Source organism: Lepidochelys kempii, chromosome 2 (genome assembly GCF_965140285.1).
Source record: "Lepidochelys kempii isolate rLepKem1 chromosome 2, rLepKem1.hap1, whole genome shotgun sequence".
NCBI lineage: Eukaryota > Metazoa > Chordata > Testudines > Cheloniidae > Lepidochelys > Lepidochelys kempii.
The window spans coordinates 82,828,898-82,847,882 of NC_136381.1; the positions used below are offsets into that span (position 1 = coordinate 82,828,898).

General features: G+C 42.9%; 1 protein-coding gene across 10 annotated transcripts in view; it reads left to right on the plus strand.

The window, feature by feature from the left end:
* ESCO1 (establishment of sister chromatid cohesion N-acetyltransferase 1) overlaps positions 1-18,985 on the plus strand; it is a 65,884-nt gene that overhangs the window by 15,377 nt on the left and 31,522 nt on the right. For 8 of the 10 annotated variants that reach the window (XR_012157246.2, XM_073331416.2, XM_073331415.2 and 5 more), the window contains one exon: positions 17,840-17,971. Coding sequence is in view for 9 of the 10 variants with exons in the window: in XM_073331416.2 (XP_073187517.2) it covers positions 17,840-17,971 (132 nt within the window). In the remaining variant the exon portion in view is untranslated. Of the gene's footprint in view, positions 1-15,425; positions 15,542-17,839; positions 17,972-18,985 lie in introns of all 10 variants that reach the window. The other 2 variants (XM_073331420.2, XM_073331421.2) reach the window with 1 other exon arrangement.

Here is an 18,985-nt window from a genome sequence, read left to right on the forward strand (position 1 = left end):
AGCCACTGTGATACAGGAGGGCCAGGGAGAAGTGGTAGAGGGGAAATATATAAGCCCTACGCTAAGTAAGGCTTGGTTCCCTGTAGACTAGGGAGGGTTGCTACAGGTTAATTAGGGCCTTAATTGACTATAGGTGCTCTATCAGGAACCTAATAAAACTCCTTACTTCAGGCAGTTGGGAAGAGGAGGAAGGAGAGAGGACTGGAGCTTGGAGGTGTGTTGTAAAATTTGAAAGACCAGAGAACCGAAGTAAGGCGAGACCCTGCCCCAACAGGGGAGGGAGTCTAAGGACCAAAGGTTCCCCACCCAAGGAGGAAGAGGGTAAGAACCCACAGGGGTTGAGAGGGGCTGGGGCTCAGAGTGAGGAGCAAACCCAGACCCCTCTCCCGCTTCCCTCCTCTACCACCTTCCTGGGCCACTAGTAGGGACCTCAGCGGCCCAAGACCAGGGGTAAGGAGTGGCATCTAGGCACCCCTGCCAAGAAAAGTGCAGGACCCACCATACTAACGTTGGCCATTTTGTCATACATTGTGTGAGGGGTGGGATTTCTGCACTGGGAACATAATCCAGGGAGGGTCACTACCACCTTGCCCCAAGATGGAGGATGTGGTTGAAGCACTGGTGCAAGCCACTGCCGCCCAGCAGGAGGCTACCCGGTTCCAGGCAGCTGCCCAACAGGAGGCAGATCACCTGCTGATGACCTAGGCCACCCAAGATCGGGCCATGCTGCAGGAACTAATGAACCAGGTGAAGGCCCTTATGGAGCTGAGCCACGGGTATGATGGGATGTGGACCATACAAGCCAGCAACTTTCTGCAGGAAATGACCCGGGAGGATGTGGAGGCATACCTCCTGGCCTTTGAGAGGACAGCTCTGCGGGAGGCCTGGCCCCAAGACAAGTGGTCAGGCATCCTTGCCCCATTTTTTGTGTGGGGAGGCCCAGAAGGCCTACTATGATATGACTGCAGAGGAGGTAGCAGATTGCCTTCAGTTGAGGGTAGAGATCCTGGCTAGGGCAGGGATAACAACGGCCTTCTGAGCCCAGAGGTTCCATGAATGACAGTACTGCGAAGACCAGACATAGCGTTTACATCCGTTTGACCGAATCCACCTAGCCCAGAAGTGGTTATGTCCAGAGGCTCTCAGCTTGGAGAAAATGATGGAGCTCCTGGTGCTGGACCGCTATAGGAGGGGACTATCCTCAGGCCTCCAAGCCTTGGTAAGCCAGAATGATCCCTCCACCTATGACTACAAGGGTGACCAGTTCGAGAGACAGCTGGCAGCCAGTGAGCTGTTTGAAACCCTGGGAGGTGAAACACAGCATTTCAAGAAATCAGTCCCAACCCCGAGACCTCCAGGAAAGACATGACGGGAAGAACAGGCACCAAGAAGCGGCCTGAGGCCCCCAAAGGAACCTAGGAGTCTGGGGGGAGAGGGCTGAGGAAGCACGTTAGAGTGCTCAAGACAGAGGGCAACTTTCGGGATATGAGATCGCTGTTATGAGGTGTGGGGAATTGGGGCATATAGCAGCCCAGTGCCCCAACAGGGAGGAGTCCATGCAGTGCAATCTGGGGGATCCCGGGGACCAGTGTGGCCTAATCAGCCTGGTGGGGGTCACAAAGGCCCCACATCTTTACACCAGACCAGTAAAGATGAACAGCATCCAGACCATAGCTTTGGTGGACTCTGGGAGTGCTGTCACATTGGTCTCAGGGAAATTAGTGGGCCAAAACCAACTGAGCCAGGCCAAGAGCACCGGAGTGACGTGTGTCCACGGCACAGTAAATTTCTACCCCACAATTCCAATATGGATTGAGATCCAGGGAAACACTACTAAGATGACTGCAAGGGTGGTCCGTAAGCCTCCCTACTCAGTCTTAATTGACAGGGACTTTCCTGGGTTTGAGAGCCTACTCTTCCCCACCTCCCCATCAAGTTAGGGGAGGGAAGTAAACCACAAGCAGAGTTCAAGGCGCCTATGGATGGCCCTACCACAATTTTTGCTGGGTTTTCCCCAGAGGTATTTTCACCCCCCGGGAAGTCTCGGAAATCCAGACTGGGAAAGGAGGGCAGGCAAAAGATTAAGAACCAGGATTTTGGTGGCAAACCAAAGAGCTGCCCTGGTTGGAAGGAGGCCCCGTGGAGACCCAGAGATGGCCCCCAGCATGAGCGGAAGCACCCCCAAGAGAAGGAGGGGAGCCCAATCCAATAGAATCAGGCCAGATCGGTCCCACATGCAAATATTTTGGGCAGGACGAAGCTGATGACTCACTATATGTGAACTTGAGGGAGGAGGTAGTAAAGGTGAATGGCGTGCTAGTAGAAGGGAAAACTAAAGGCCCAGGGCCACACTATATAATCAAGCAGGATCTGTTGTACTGGCTAGTACCAATATGGGGGGGGGGAGTAGTAGAACAGCTCTTGGTGCCAAGGAAGCACACAAGGGCGGTATTAGAGTTAGCTCATAGTCATCTGTTTGGTGGACGCTTAGGAGCAGACAAGACCCTGGATAGAGTCCTAAGTAGGTTCTACTGGCCATGGGTATGGGCAGAAGTCCAGCGCTATTGCACCTCCTGCCCAGAGAGTCAGTGGCATAGCCCCTGACCTCAGTTAAGGGCCCCACTGGTATCCTTGCCTATAATTGAAGTTCCTTTTGAAAGCATAGCAATGGATCTAGTGGGCCCACTAGAAAGAATAGCCTCGTACCACTGAAGCATACTTGTCATCCTGCATTACGCTACACGGTACCCCGAAGCCATTCCTTTAGGAAACCACACGTCCAAGGCACTCGCAAAAGAACTGGTGCAAGTTTTTGCTAGGGTAGGCATCCCTAAAGAGATCCTGACCAAGGGACTCCCTTCATGTCGAGAATAATGAAAGACTTATGTACCCTGCTCCGCATCTGAGCCTTGCGGACCTTAGTCTACCATCCCCAAACAGATGGTCTGGTTGAGCGATTTAACCAAACTCTCAAGAGCATGATCCAAAAGGTGGTGGGCCAAAGTGGAAAAGACTGGGATACCCTCCTCCCATACCTGATGTTTGCAATATGAGAACTTCCCCAAGTATCTACTGGATTCTCCCCCTTCGAGCTACTGTATGGATGCCACCCATGTGGCATATTAGACATGGCGAAGGAGGAATGAGAGGAACAACCCAACCCATGGAAGAACGTCTTTGCACATGTAGCCTACATGAGAGAACGAATAGCTCAAGTGACCCCCATAGTATGAGAGCATTTGGAGAAAGGACAAGAGGCCCAAAGAACCTACTACAATCATTGGGCAAAAACATGGAAATTTCAACCAGGAGAACAGGTGCTGGTTCTGGTACCAATCACAGAAAGTAAGCTCCTGGCCAGTTGGCATGGACCCTATGAGATCATGCAAGCTGTTGGGAAGGTGAATTATAAGGTGAAGCAGCCAGACCGCCGAAGGTCAGAGCAGATATACCACGTCAACTTACTGAAACCCTGGCTTGATCGGGAGATGTACCTGGTTGTCCTGCCGGCTCCATCCTAGGCAGATGGCCCACAAGGGCAGGTAAAGATATCCGCCAAATTAGCCCCCAGAACAATGAACAGAGGTTGTCGATATGATCCAGCGGAACCCAGACGTATTCTCCACACAACCAGGCCATACGACACTGATCCAACACCACATCGTCACCTGTCCCGGAGCAAGGGTGACGATAAAACCATATCACATACCAGAGGCAAAAAGAGAAGAAATTACGACAGAAGTAAGGAAGACGCTGGAACTTGGGTGATTGAGGAATCACACAGCCAGTGGTCCAGCCCTATTGTCTTGGTCCCCAAGCTTGATGGCAGCCTGAGATTTTGTAATGACTTCCGAAAGTTAAACAAGGTCTCTCAATTCGATGCCTACCCAATACCACGTATTGATGAGCTGGTGGATCAGTTAGGCAAGGCCCGATAATTGACCACCTTGGACTTGACAAAAGGTTACTGGCAGATCCCCCCTGGATGAGGACGCCAAGGAAACAAACCGCTTTCTCTACTCCCGACGTCCGTTTCCAATATACTGTCCTCTCTTTTGGGCTCCATGGGGCCCCCGTGACTTTCTAACAATTGATGGACAGATTACTTCGACCCCATGCCAAGTATGCTGCTGACTATTTAGATGTGGTAATCCATAGCCCTGACTGGGAGACGCACCTGGGAAAAGTGGAAGTGGTACTAGATGCTCTTAGACAGGCTGGCCTCACTGCTAACCCATCCAAATGTGCAATGGCGTTAGCCAAGGCCAGATACCTCGGGTATGTAGTCGGAAGGGGCCTGGTGAAGCCCCAGTGAAACAAAGTGAAGGCAATACAGGAATGGCCCTGCCTGATCCGCAAGAAGCAAGTCGGCACATTCTTAGGGATAGTGGGGTACTATTGCTGGTTCATCCCTCACTTCGCCACAAAGGCAGCGCCTCTGACGGACCTGATAAGAGCTCGGAGCCCGGAGATAGTTAAGTGGACCGAAGCAGCAGAAGAAGCTTTCACAGACCTAAGGACAGCCCTCTGCAGCCATCCAGTGCTCATAGCCCCAGATTTCAAAAAGGAATTCATCCTACAAACAGATGCCTCGGAGGTAGGACTAGGGGCCATCCTTTCACAGATGGCGGGGGATGAGGAGCACTCAATCCTTTACCTTCGCTGAAAGCTCCTGCCCAGGGAGCAATGGTACGCCATAGTAGAAAAGGAATGCCTAGCAGTTAAATGGACCACAGAAATTCTATGATACTATCCGCTTGGGTGGCGGTTCACCCTTGTGACAGACCACACCCCACTCCAATGGATGCACACAAACAAGGAGAGGAATGCATGAGTGACTAGATGGCTTCTATCCTGACAAACTTTCCACTTCTGGATACAGCATAGAGCTGGAAGCCAACATGGCAACGTGGACAGCCTGTCCTGACAACATGTCTCTTGTCTCAAGTAGTCCAACCCTGTGGTGTCGGGGGGGGGGGGGGGGGCAGAATATGTGGTACAGGAGGGCCAGGGAGCAGTGGTAGAGGGGAAATATATAAGCCCTAGGCTAATTAAGGTGTGGTTCCCTGTAGACTAGGAAGGGTTGCTACAGGTTAATTGGAGCACCTGTAGTCAATCAAGGCCCTGTCAGGAATCTAATAAACCCCCCTGCTTCAGGCAGTCAGGGGGGAGGAGGAGGAAGGAGAGAGGACTGGAGCTTGGAGGTGTGTTGTAAGATTTGAAAGACCAAAGAACCAAAGTAAGGGATACTCCTTCTCCCAGCATCTAAGGACCGAAGGTTCCCCACCAAGGAGGAAGAGGGTAAGAACCCGCAGGGGTTGAGAGGTGCTGGGCCTCAAAGTGAGGAGCAAACCCAGACTCCTCCCCTGTGTCCCTCCTCTACCACCTTCCTGGGCCACTAGCGGGGACCTCGGCAGCCCAAAAGCAGGGGTAAGGAGTGGCGTCTTAGCACCCCTGCCAAGAAAAGTGCAGGATCCACCATACTAACATCAGCCGTCTTGCCACAGCCACTTACAAACATTAAATCCTTGTAGCAACTTTCAGGTCAGTATGATCTCTGTTTTACAGACCATGGAAAGTGAGGTAGCAAGATTCAGTGACTTGCTGAAGGTTGTATAGTCTATCAAAGATTGGGTTAGAATTTAAGTCCCTGATTATTGTTGTGTTCAGACTAATATAACAATCCAGTCTGAGATATTATGAACTATGATATAGGAAGACCGACCTTAAATAACTTCTAAAATCTTACATATTCAGTGGACATGTTGTTGGTTAAATGAGCTCCCACATTTATGCAAAATTAAGTTGTTTCTTTTTATTAAATTTAAGATGAGTAGAAATGTTCCATCCCCTGCCTTAGAAAATTTTAAACAAATACTCCCTTGCTGTATTTGCATCCTAGATTTTTAATGGAGTTCAAAAAAAGAATTAGGTAGGTTCATGAAGGATAAGTCCATCAGTGGTTATTAGCCAAGATGGTCATGGATGGAACCCCATGCTCTGAGTATCCCTAGCATCTGATTGCCAGAAGCTGGGAGTGGATGACACAGGATAGATCACTGCATGATTGCCTGTTCTGTATGTTTCCTCTGAAGCATCTGGAAGATAGGATACTGGGCTAGATGGACCATTGGTCTGACACGCTATGGCCATTCTAAATGCAAGTACATGAGAACCTGAAAATAAAATTGATGTCCAGTTAATTCTTTTTCCATGTTGACAGGACTGCAAAATTTTAAAAAAAGCTCCCTATGCTGTTTAGTCTTCAATTTTATTAAAATTAGGTGTTTTTGTGATATAAGGAAATTTGCTTTTAAGATTTTTATATTGACATCTCTTCAAGGGGAGAGACTATTTATTCTGAGTATCACTAATTTAAAAAAAACCTATGTTCTGAATTTACGAAATAGCATTTCACAGCAAACACTGTTCTCAGTGATGTGCAGGACATAGAGGATGACAAGGTAGTGATAAATTGGATAATTCACCTTAATTTTAAAATGTCTCCTAACTTTTATCAGAGAGACGAGGTAGGTGAGGTAATACCTTTTAATGGGCCAATTTCCGTTGGTGGAAGGTACAAGCTGCTGAAATACACAGGGTGGTTTTTCAGGCCTGGGGAAAGAAATTGTAAATAATGCTGCTAGACACTAAAAAACATGGATTCAACAGGGACACTGGTTTCATGGCTTATTACAACCATCTGTAACGCACCTGCCTGCTAACCCGTAATGGCCCACTTCAAACTCCTTTTACATAACAATCTAACCCTTATTATCCACCCCATTTCAAATTACCTCCTATAACATGTTACCCCTTATGCTTAACTATCTGTCCCATTTTTAGCTCAGGCCTGGTCTACACAAGCCTCTGTGCATCAATCTAGTTGTGCATGTATCTATACTTAAATTTGTTTCCCACCAATGTAAACTCTCCTCAATGCCAGCATAGTAACACCACCTCCCCAAGCAGCACTGAGCCATGGTCGATGTGTTTGAGGTTGACGCAGCGCAAACGTAGATACTGTGCTACCTGTGTCAAATCTAACAGTCCTCCAGCAGCTATCCCACAATGCCTGACACTGACTGCTCGGGTCACAGTTGTGAACTCCTGTCCTGGGGTCTTGGAGACCAGAAGGCTCACTGACCCCACGCCCCAAGTCCTGCAAATTTTTGAAATGCCATTTCCTGATTGTCCAACTTGGCGAGAACACCTAGCAGCTCTCCATTCTTGTGTGCAACTGCCTAGCTGGCCATGTTGGCTGCATGCTCCAGACAAACTGCAGCCTGGAGTAGACAGGAGATAGTGGATTTCCTGGGCCTGTGGGGAGAAGAGGCTGTGAAAGCACAGCTATAGATCAGCCATAGAAATGTGGACATCTGCAGATTTCACAGGTGATTCAGGAGAAGAGGTACAACAGGGATCAGCAGCAGCACTGTGTGAAAGCGAAGGAACTGTGGCAGGCATAGCAGAAGGCCTGGGAGGCAAACAATTAATCTGATGCCGAGCTGCAGACCTGCCACTTTTTACAAAGAGCTGCATGCCATACTTGGTGGAGACCCAACCACCACCGTGGATATCTCCAAGGATCCTGAGGCACAGGCCCCGGGCATGAACAGCAAGGATGAGGGGAAGGTGGAGGAGAATGGAGGACATGCAACTGAGGGGTCCAACTATGCCATGAGCTTTTTGGGACTCCAGCACAGCTCAGTCAATTTCAGGAGTTGAGCACATGCAAGCCCAATGCAGAGGAAAGAACCTTGGGTAAGTGTGTCCATTTATTTTCCATTACAGTTATGGTGCTCCTAGCTTAACAGGACACAACTATTGATTTTCATTAATTTACTTGTACTAGAAGAAGTATTGGTACAACAAAGAAAAGTAGAGTTTATATGCTTTTCATTCCACTGTAGAGTTAGGTAGGGGGGCTGCGCAGAGCAGTTTGTTTATATTCACAGAGATGTCCCTTGAATCCTCTTGAGAGCTCTCAATGAAATTTTCCTGGAGGTGCTCAGCAATCCTCTCCCAAAGTTTTTTAGGGATGGCAGCCTTATTTACTTTATTTACTTCATGGTAGGATAGTTTCCCACACCAGTCGGCAACAATCTTGGCAGTCTCCATTGCAGTAAACAAGCTAGCGGTGGACAACTCCAGGTGGCTTCGGGTTGCCAACAGCAGCTGTGCTCTTTGTGCCTTTGTGTTACCCTCAGGAGTGAGATCTGCTGAAATCACCACTGCCTGTGGAAAATGGTGCCAATTTTCAGTGCCATTGCCCATCACACGTAGTTTCATGCAACTGAGCAATCCCTTCTTCATTTCTCTCACCCTTGGCAGGCCATACACACCATGGCTGGAGCTGAGAATGGTATTGTGCACAAGCTCTCTGAAGCAAAAGTGTCAGTAAGCATGTATTGCTTAAAACTTTCGGGGAGCAAGGGAAGGGAGTTCTGAATTTTAACTTTGCTTTCCATTGTGAGTATACTGACAATGGTACCTCTGTTTTGTCTGTAGCTGCTGCCATTGCAGCCTTGAGAGGTTCCTCCTCCACACCTGCATAATGCTTGAGCCAGATAAGGAAGAGAAAGAGAATTTGGGATGATGTGTTCAGCAAGATCATGCAAGCCAGTGCTGCATCAGATCATGAACAGAGGGCCTGGAGGATGAGTATGGCAGACTGTCTGTAGCAGGGATCTCAAACTCAAATCACCATGAGGGCCACATGAGGATTCGTACATTGGCCCGAGGGCTGAATCACTGAAATCTTTTCATACAACGGTACAAAAGTATAGTCAAAAATGGGGGAAAAAAAAGTAATATGCTATTAAAAGTCAATTTATTAACTTTTTAAAAACTGTAATCCAAAAAGTCAATGCTAATTTTGACCGTCATTTCATTTTTGGCCACTTAGCTGGCAGCGTTTTGCATCAATATTTGGTTTTGTCTCAGTCCTATCAAACCTGTCTCAGTGTTGCTTTCAGATGTTAATCAGTGAGCCTTGACCTTAACACAGATTTGTTAATCTTCATGGAACAGGAAAAACTGTTCATACATATATGATATATTTACTTCCAAACATTGCCATTATCCTTGCGGAAGCAGAGAATAACATGGGAAATCTTTCTTGCGAAAGAAACAGGTAGAATTCTGGAATTCCAACATCTGTATACTTCTGCTTCAAAATGGTATCACACTGAAGCTCCACTAACTCCATCTGCATTTCCTCTGCAACATTATCCATTTCCACAGCAAAGGGTGTGGGGAAAAAAGTTGAAAATGTGGTTCAAGTGTCTTGAAATCTTTAAACTGCACATCAAACTGTTCGTGTAAGCTAGAAATGATATCTGCATATGCTTCCAAGGATTTGGGTTCAACTTTTCCTAAGGAAAATTCAGACTTTGACTTTGAAGGACTTAACACAGACGTATGACAGTGTTATCACCTGTTTTCTACCCTGAAGCTTCAAGTTCAGTGCATTCAGGTGATAAGTTACATCTGTTAGAAAAGTAAGGTTGCAGATAAAAGTGGAATCAGCAAGCTGTGGAACCTCCTTGTTTTTCATTTTCGTGAAGGAATCCATCTCCTCTCTAAGTGTAAAAAAACACTTCAAAACATTTCCACGATTCAGCCATCTAACTTGAGTGTGATACAGAAGTGCCCCATATTCGCTGTCCATACTTGCTAAAAAAGAAGTGAACTGTCTGTGATTCAGCCCTCGTGCATGTATAAAATTAATGGTTTTGACAACTACATCCATAACTTCCTTCATTTGTAGACTTTCACTACGCAGGGCTTCTTGGTGCAAAATGCAATGTATACTGGTGAAGCTAATTCCTGGTATATTGAGGCTGTTCAGTTTTGGTCTTCAATAATCCAACCACACCAATGTTTTCAGAGCACCTAGATGGTGCACCGACCATAGCCAAAGATACGAGTTTGTTCCATGGCAGCACAGCTCTTTCAGTGCACTCTTCCAGTCCTTGAAATATGTCACGTCCCATTGTGGTACCCTTCAGTGGCATTAAGTCAAGCAATTCTTCAGTTATATTCCAATTGCAATCCACACCTCTAATGAACACCGCACAGTGTGCGGTATCTGATACATCTGTACTCTCATCAAGAGCAATTGACAATGCTTCAAAGTCTTTTTTGCCATTTTGAATCCATTATTTTTGCACATTATCTGCTAAATCAGTTATCCTGCAGGCAACTGTACTGGCAGACAACCTTATGCCTTCAAAACCTTTCTACCTATCGGGACATAAAATTTCGCTGGCCTTCGCAAGACATTCTTTTATGAATAAGCCTTCTGTAAAAGGTCACGATGATTTAGCTATCATTTCACGTATTACAAAACTTGCTCTTATTGAATCTTCATTAGACTTGTTAATCTCCAAAAAGAAATTTCTTTGCTTAGCAAATGCTGCTTTAAGTTGCCGAACTTTTTCCTCTCGGATTTTTCCAGTGAATGCATCATATTTTTCATGGTGCATTGTGTCGTAGTGCTGACGCACATTATACTCCTTGGGAACAGCAATCATTTGCTGACAAATAAGGCATTGAATTTTTATCTTTTACCTCTGTGGAAAAAATATAAATTCTCCCATTTGTCTTGGAAAACTCTCTTCTTCCATGAGTGTTCTTTTTTTCGACTAAGTTATTTCCAAGCGGTTTTAATAAAATATATACACTCTCAGTAATGCACCTCACTCAAAGGACAAAACCCTCACTTAGTTTTAGAATTACTTCTGTTTAAGCCCCGCCCTCATTCCATCCCCTTCCACAAATCCCCGCCTCTTCTCCCCGCCTCCCCTGAGTGCATGGCTTCCCGCTCCTCCCCTCTTCCCCTGGAAAGTGCTAAGCACCGCCAAACAATTCGGTGGTAGGAAGAACCTGGAGGTAGGCAGAGGAGCGGGGAGGGGCCGGGGTGAGGGGAGCATAGCGGCCACAGGAAGTAACTGGGGGCGGGGGAATAGCGGGGAGCTTGGCGGGCTGCAACAAAGAACTCCACGGGCCGCATGTTTGAGACCCCTGGCCTATAGAGAAGGAGAGACCAGACAGGCGCCAGGCCCAGAAGTCCCAGGGAGATGCCCAAAGATTTAATGGGGCTTTTTGGGCCACAAACACAGATGCAGCATGCTCTTGTGGATCTATAGGCTCAACAATCCTGAGGTTGCTTCCCTTTGCAGTCTGTGGAGAAATGCAATGTAGCACCTGCCTACCTGCCCTCTCTACGTTCCATGTGGCATCAGGGGCCACATCAGTAATTCTACCACTCCCCACCGGGGGCCATTAAGGACAACCACACCTTCACATACGCTGACCTGTGAGAGGCACAGTTGATGTTTATATTGCTAAAATGGACATGAATGTTCCTTCCCCTTCATTAAGCTCTGTTCCATAAACTTCTTATGGTTTTAATGTATTTGCTTTTAACTTGCACAGGATTTTTTGGAAGTGTTTTTGTTACTCTTTGTTTGGAAAATAATTCGTCATTAGTTCCCAGAAAATGCTGCAAAATGGCTGGTGATACTGAAAGCACCCACCTTCTCATGATTGTATGCGTTTACACAACTAATAAGATCAGTGATAAACAGTGTAATAATCATAAATGTACAGCAAGCACCACAAAACTAGTAGGCATCTGTGTCACATTCATCGATGTGCACCACGCAATTCCTAACAGCCCCCAGACTGCAGGGTCAGGTAGAACACATCACAGTGCATTACTGTGGCTTGCTGTTAAAGTGCTCTTTCAAAACCTCCATATAGCTCCACATTAAGCTCGTCTGATAGCTCTGGTGTCTGACTGTTGAAACTCAGCCAAAAGCTGCAACACCTGTGCTGTCCACTCCAGGGGAAACTTTTCCCTCTTTGCTTCACAGATGGACACAGCAGGTGGCTAGAGCCATTTGGATATTTTTCTTACTGAGATCCAGACTTGTGAGTAAACAATGCCAGCCCCCCGTCAATCTACCAAAAGAACATTCAGTTGTCATCCTGCATCTGCTGAGCCACCGGTAATTGAATCTTCCCTTTGTGCTATTGGAGTGGCCAGTGTACGTCTTCATGAGCCAGAGGAGCAAGGGGTAGGCTGGGTCCCCAGGATCAGTACTGGCATTTCAACATCACTGTTCATAGTAGCAAAGTACAAACTATTCAAGTTTATACACTAAAATATGTTTCATTTTCCTTCTTATTTTTTCATTACACTTCCTTATAATTTCCCATTTAACTGTTTTGTGACATAGGTACTTCATGAGAGAGGTGAAATGCTTCGGCCTCAAAAAATTCACAGGTTTAATTGATGAAAGTGAAGATGCTATCCATAATGAAGTTGATTAAAAACCAATGGGCTTGAAGCAGTGAAGTATAAAACTAAAGAAAACAGTTACTGGTTAATTTTAATTACTGGCTCTTACATTACATTATAAACCTTCATGCTCCATCAAGTTTATATTCCTATCGTTTACAGAATCAATCTTTGACAAATAAGAAAAAATCAATATTGTAAATACTATCCATGCAGCATAATGTTCAAACTTAGACTTAGCACCTTTTTTATTTTACATGTTTGTTGCTACCGTTTATAATGACCAATGAAATCAGCTTTTCATAATAGGAAATGGCCCCATATTTTTACACTTTTTTTTTTTTTTTAAATTCTTAGAAGGTAAACTCTCTAGAAAAAGATTACTTTTTTTTCTTTTTACTTTAAAAAGGACATGTTGAGCTGCCATATGTATTGCCTGAAGCCGCAGAAGCTTCTGGGAGGAAGTTGGTGGGCAGGCTTTCCTACTTGTCAAGGCATGACCCAATCAAAAAGGAGATGTACAGATTTTAAAAGAAGAATTTTATTCTGTGGAATTTAGTAAAATGATTGGGAAAACATGACTCCAAATTTCATAAATTGTTACTGCTTCAGTCAGAGGGCAAAAGTTTTGGTGTTGTGCTTTTTTTTTTTTTAATTCTTTGTGAAGAGCCCAAGAAGAAATATTTTCTTCTCTGGACCTTCTTCCTGCTTTTCTCCATTTTTCTCCCTGTTCCTTACAGCCTGCATGTTTTCTGGCTGTTTCTGCTCTCTGAGCAAAGTATTGCTCTATCTGCCTGGAGCAGCTGTACCAAGGGTAATCAAGAGGGGAAGTGCTTCACCCTACGCCTAAGACAAGGGGCCCCTACCATCTCCTATAAAGGCACCAAATGCCTATTTTGCAGGCGGAGCTCCTTAACTCACAAATGGAGGATAAGGCAGAGATGCACCTTTTCAGAGAAGAGAAATTGGTAAGACATTTTTATATGTCCAATATCTAGAGAGAATTATTAAAGCCTTTCTAGTTGTGAAGACAGCCTTGATGTAATGTGATGGCTGGTTGTCTTGAAATTACAAAGGGACTGAAACAGTGGGTTTCAGAAGTATAAACTTCTCACATTCTTCCAAATGGGGTTTGCCTGACTTAGGGTCTTTATCCCCTTTGCAGTTGTATGAATGCAATTTGCATCAAGTCAGTGTAGGTTTGCAGGTGCCTAGAAGAATGACTTTAGATCAGGTAACCCAATTTCTGCTGCGGCTTTGTCTTGAACCACGTTGCTCTGTCAGATTGCTGAGAACTAATCTTCATGCTCCCTGTGACTGGCTCTCTCCTAAGTCTCAACAGCTCATGCTTCACTTCACCCAACAGAGGCTTTTGGAGAAGACTAAAGGGACACTGTCAATTTAAGGAATGAGTTAAAGGGATAATGTCAGGTAAAATTTTTAAACTAATTTCAGAAACCTTTGTTTTGAAAATTTTTAAAAAAAATCTTTTGAAATGTTTTAAAAATGGAATTTCTTCTCTTCTGCTGATGTTTGAGTGTATTTCAGGGGGGCAGACTAGGCAATCTTAAGAATAATAAAACAATGTTAAGGCACTCACCTATCTTTCTTAGCTCTGGACACATGCCTCCTTCCCTGCTGTTTCAGCAATAACATTGGTCAGCATTATGCCTCAACGTCCAAATTCCTCCCTGTAACCTATTGAAAAGTGCCAGGATGACTCTCGTATTGCCCACAAGGTCCATGCACAGATCTGGGAGAAAAAAGGATCGGTTTCTTCCAGGTCTCAAGGTTTCAGTCACTCCTCAGCTTTGTGTAGGAGTTGAGTGGTGGATGCTCACCAACCAGCTCTGCCAGTCTGTCCTGGGGAAAGGAGACACCATCCTGTTCCAAAACCAGAAACTGTAGCAACTCTGCGGCTGTTACTGGCAAACTCCGTATTTGGAGGGAAGAGCGGGTATGTGAGTTCCCTTCAGAGCACTGCATTAGAGTAATGTCATGCTAGTGCATGGGAATAGGAAGTACTGCTGAGTAACAGAAGTGAAAGAGTTTTATGTGCAAGGTTCTCTCAAATGTGTAAATAAACTGAAAACCATTTTTCCTGTCACTTTCAGTAATAGTAGTTTGTTTTTCTTATTATGCTATTGTCAGATAGGCAGTTCTCTCCCCTGCTGTTGTGTGAGACACATGCAACCAAGGAAAACTATACATAGGAAATGGCCTATTCACGACATGCAGTCAAATGCTTAAAAAAAGGAAGAATTTTTTTTTGCTCTATTCTTTCATTTGTAGTAATGTTAGGTGATAACTTGTAATAATAGGTTAAAAATAATTGGCAGATTTATTGTCTCTCAAATAGATTTAATTCCTACTGCTGTATTGCTCCTTCTGATTTTATCCTGCACATCCTGATTCTGCATTGCAGAGTCTATACCGTCTCACACAGCAATTTTTTGTCTGAAGCATGGTCTGCTGCAATTCTTGGATTTGGAACAGTACTTCAGTTATGCTGGCAGGCTAATATCTTTATGGGCTGTATAAGGTCATCGGATATGTTTTTAAAAAAATAATAAAATAAAAACCTTTGCCACGCTCTGCAGCCTTAAAGAAGGCTTGGTGCACTTTCTAGTAGTTAATGCATTCCTCTAGTATTCATGTACTAGTAGCTTTTTAAATATTTAACATCTCCGTATGTATGCCCATCCACACACTTGAACACATATAATACAGTAACATCAATGAAATCCTAAAAAATTGTCTGCCAGATACAGCAACGTTCTAGTATTTCAGTCCTAGTGTAAAATGTAATTGGGCTGTATTATGTTCTTGCTTATAGAGACTATGATAGAAGACAACATGCATCAGGCAAGATAGGATGAATTAAGAATGCTAGCAACTTTGAGGATTTCTTTGCCATTAATGTTTTAGTGACTTCCTTGTGGTGTTAATTTGTTAGTGTACCACCATTCATTTTTTGAATAAATTTTTAACTTCCCAATCATTTGAATAGGATTTTGTTTCACAAGGCTTGTTGCAGTACTGTTTATACATTTAAATATAAGAATTGCTTTATATTTAGCTGACTTTCAAATGTACATGTCTTATCTTTTTGAAGTGTACTCCAAGCATCAAAGCAGACTTCCCCCTCACCTATCCTACCCTGAGCATCGGGGACATGTTCTCCATCCTCGAGATAGCAAAAATTAGGTTCGGTTCAAGTGGGGTCGTAAGGTAATCACATGCATCCTTCCTCCTGAACTGCCTTTTTTCCTTCCTTGTGTGTAAATAGTTGAAATTCAGCACACTCCTGTGGCCAAAAGGGCAGTTTCTTCTGAACTAAACCTTTTTAAAGGAGGCCTGGAGATAAGGGACAAAATGCATCAGTCTCAACTTTCACACCCTTGGAACCCAAGTCTCTCCCTGATGCTCCAGCCCAAAGCCAACACATGGAGCAGCGTTTGTTTCCTTTTCTTCCTTTGAAGAATTCTTCCTTTTTCCCTCTATTACATGCCATAGGAATGTAAGAACTGCCATGCTGAGGATAGACCAATGGATCTTCAGGTCCCAGTTTCCTGCTTCCTGCAATGGTCCACACATATGCCTTCAAAGAGAGGCTTAAAAATCTTATTATGCACCTCACTAGCACAGTGATGTACCTTGTCATGTTATCTCCTTCCCCTCTCCTATTGTCTTTCTCCAGTACTCTTGTGTGTATTGTGAGCTACAGAGTGAATCTTGTGAAAAATTACTAGAATTAATAGAGCATGGTTATAGTGGGTAACTTACAGGGTATACTAAGATGTGTCTTGTCCTTAGAAAAGAAACTATATTCTTACAGTTCAGACTTTACTAGTAGATTTGCTTGAGGTTACAACCATTTCTCTGATAGTTGATCTAATTCTCTTCAGACCAGTTAAACCAAATATTGTTCAAAGTTGAAGAGGGAGTGGGAAACAGGCTGAAAAAATCCAGTCATACTGCAAAAAGACCTTCCTAGTAATATAGTGTAAAAAGTCTATAAATATATCTGCTTTTTTAAAAGATAAAATTAAATTCACAGTAAATATTCATGCAATATTATATTTTGAGATTAACACACACATCACTAAAAATTTTCCCTAGAAAATTCCCTTTTACTTATGTAGTATTGTTTACTATATACTATGGTAATTGGATTCCATATTGTGTGTAATGTCTACCTAGCTAAACTCCATTTTTAAGCTTGTGTGTTTTATAATCCATTACCTTTCTCATACACACTTTAAACAAAGTCCAAATACAGGTTTGATTCTTTTTAAACCAAAACATATATATTAGCCAAAGATAAGTTTCCAACCTTATCAATATATACATCTGTTCTTTGGAACAGCCTTCGTCCATGTGAATTACTTTGTTTATTTGAACTAAGACCCTGTACTTAAGGTCTTATTCCCTGTTAGGCATTAATTGTGTTGATTCCTAGTTCTTTGTACTCTTCATAATGAATAATACTTGTTTAATCAGCAAATTGCAAAACAAATACTGAATTGTCTGTGTGCTAAATGAATTTTGTAATAGATTACAAAATAGTAATAAGATTAAATGTCAGAACAAAATTACTGAGTGTTCCTTTTTATATGGGACTTTTTTACAGTATTAGGGAAAACAAGACAATACAAAGATACAAATACAAATGATAAAGTTAAGAATCTTTAGATTTCTGGGCAAGGGGTATATTCTTAACTGGTGCATATGATTTGTTATATATAAAATGCTACTTTGGGAGAAGGGAAGAGGAAGGGAAATGGAAAAACACAGTACCAGATACATTAATTTGTTAAATATTTTGAAATTAAATTATCACCGTAGAAATTTGAAATACAATGCCAAGACATAATGTGTACTACTGTTCCTCTAATGCTTATTTCCATAACCGTTAGGTGTTTTTGTTGTGTGTTGTAGTGTGTGTTGGGTTTTTTGTGTTTTGTTTTTTTTAATGGTAGTGCCTACAGTTTGCTAGATGCTTTTCAGGCACTCAGGACATGATGGTCCATGCTCAAGAAGCTCGCTATCTAAGGTCAGACAGGAGTTAAAGCATAGGGAACAACAGAGTAATTATTATTATTATTTTTAATACATGATAGCTAAACTCTCTGTAGGCAGCAAAGTAGGTAAAGAGGTCATTGTCTTAATTTTTTTTGAAAGAAAAGGTGAGCAGTCAATGTTTCTTCATGTGGTCCTGCTACTGTGTCTTAACTCTAACCTGGAAGAGCTACAATTAACACTTTTTTTGGGTGGGGGAGAAGTTGTCTTAATGTGTCTTTAGTCTATGGCCTCTGCTGTAACTCTGCTTGTGTGCTGGCCATTGGAGGGTAGACTTCCGGTCACTATATATTTAGTATACTACTTTTTTTTTTCCTTCTTCCCCACTTCCTTTTAGCCTCAGGGAAGAATATACATGTGCATATGTTTGTGAATTACATATCTAGCTATGAAACATTTCTGCTGTTAACTGTATATTGAGCAGTATATATAATTTTTTTTAAATAGGATGCAGGACAGAAAAGATTTGGCGCTATTTCCTGTAATATTTGTGGAATGCTTTACACGGCATCAAATCCAGAGGATGAAACTCAACATCTGCTCTTCCACAACCAATTCATAAGTGCTGTAAAATATGTGGTAAGAGAACTTCATGTCTTTTTAAACAGTAATAAGCTTTGTTTTCCTTGCTGTACGTCAAATGCAATTCAGATTACTTTTAATAAACTCGTAAAATATCACAGTAAATGATAAATTCATCTGTGGTAAACATTATTTTTGTTAAGGGAGCCTCGCTCATGGTAAAAAGTCACCTATAAAAATTGATTATCATGGTAGCAACGTTCCCGTTCAGTTTTATCCCTTCCTTGTATTTCTGTATTGTTTTGTAGGGAAAATAAAGTCATGTATCACTATTTTTAAAGTTTTGTTAAATTTAGCTTTTGGTATAATTGGTATTGCTACAACATTTGGCATAAGAACTAGTTGGGGAGATCATTGTCTTTAGAATGCCATCCAGATGACTTCTAATTCACTTTTTTTTATATTGGCTATGTTAAATTAATATCAGTGATTCAGAGTTGGAATATCTTGGAACTTTGAGCATAGCATTACAGTGTATTAAAACTTTAGAGAATAGACTACTATTTTTAACAGGATAATTAAAATTATAACTGCACATTTCATACTCTACTTACGCATAATAGGTATGGTTGAGTCAACTCATGTTTAAAACACAAGCTTGAAGTGTTGTACAATTTCAGATAAATATTTTGTAAAATCAGCTACTTTCAAAACTTGTTCAAGTATCTGAAATCAGGACAGAATCTATAAAGTCTGTTTTTGTTTTTTTTTTTGTTTTTTTTTTGTTTATCACGCATGTTACCTTCAGTATTCTACACGCAAGTAGATAAGACCTCCAGGATAATTGAACTGAGGCCCCCAATTCATTTTATATAGGTACTAAACAGCAATTAGACTACTATTAAATCCTGATCTGAGTTTGAATCAGTGGTCTGAAAAAGATCCATTCCTAATCCTTTGAAGCCATCTAGTCACTTTAAACAATTATTGCCAAATATTGAGGACTTGTTTAATTCTTTTCTTAGTTGGCTGGCTGAATCCCAAACATCTTAGAAAATCTTTTCTGAAAAG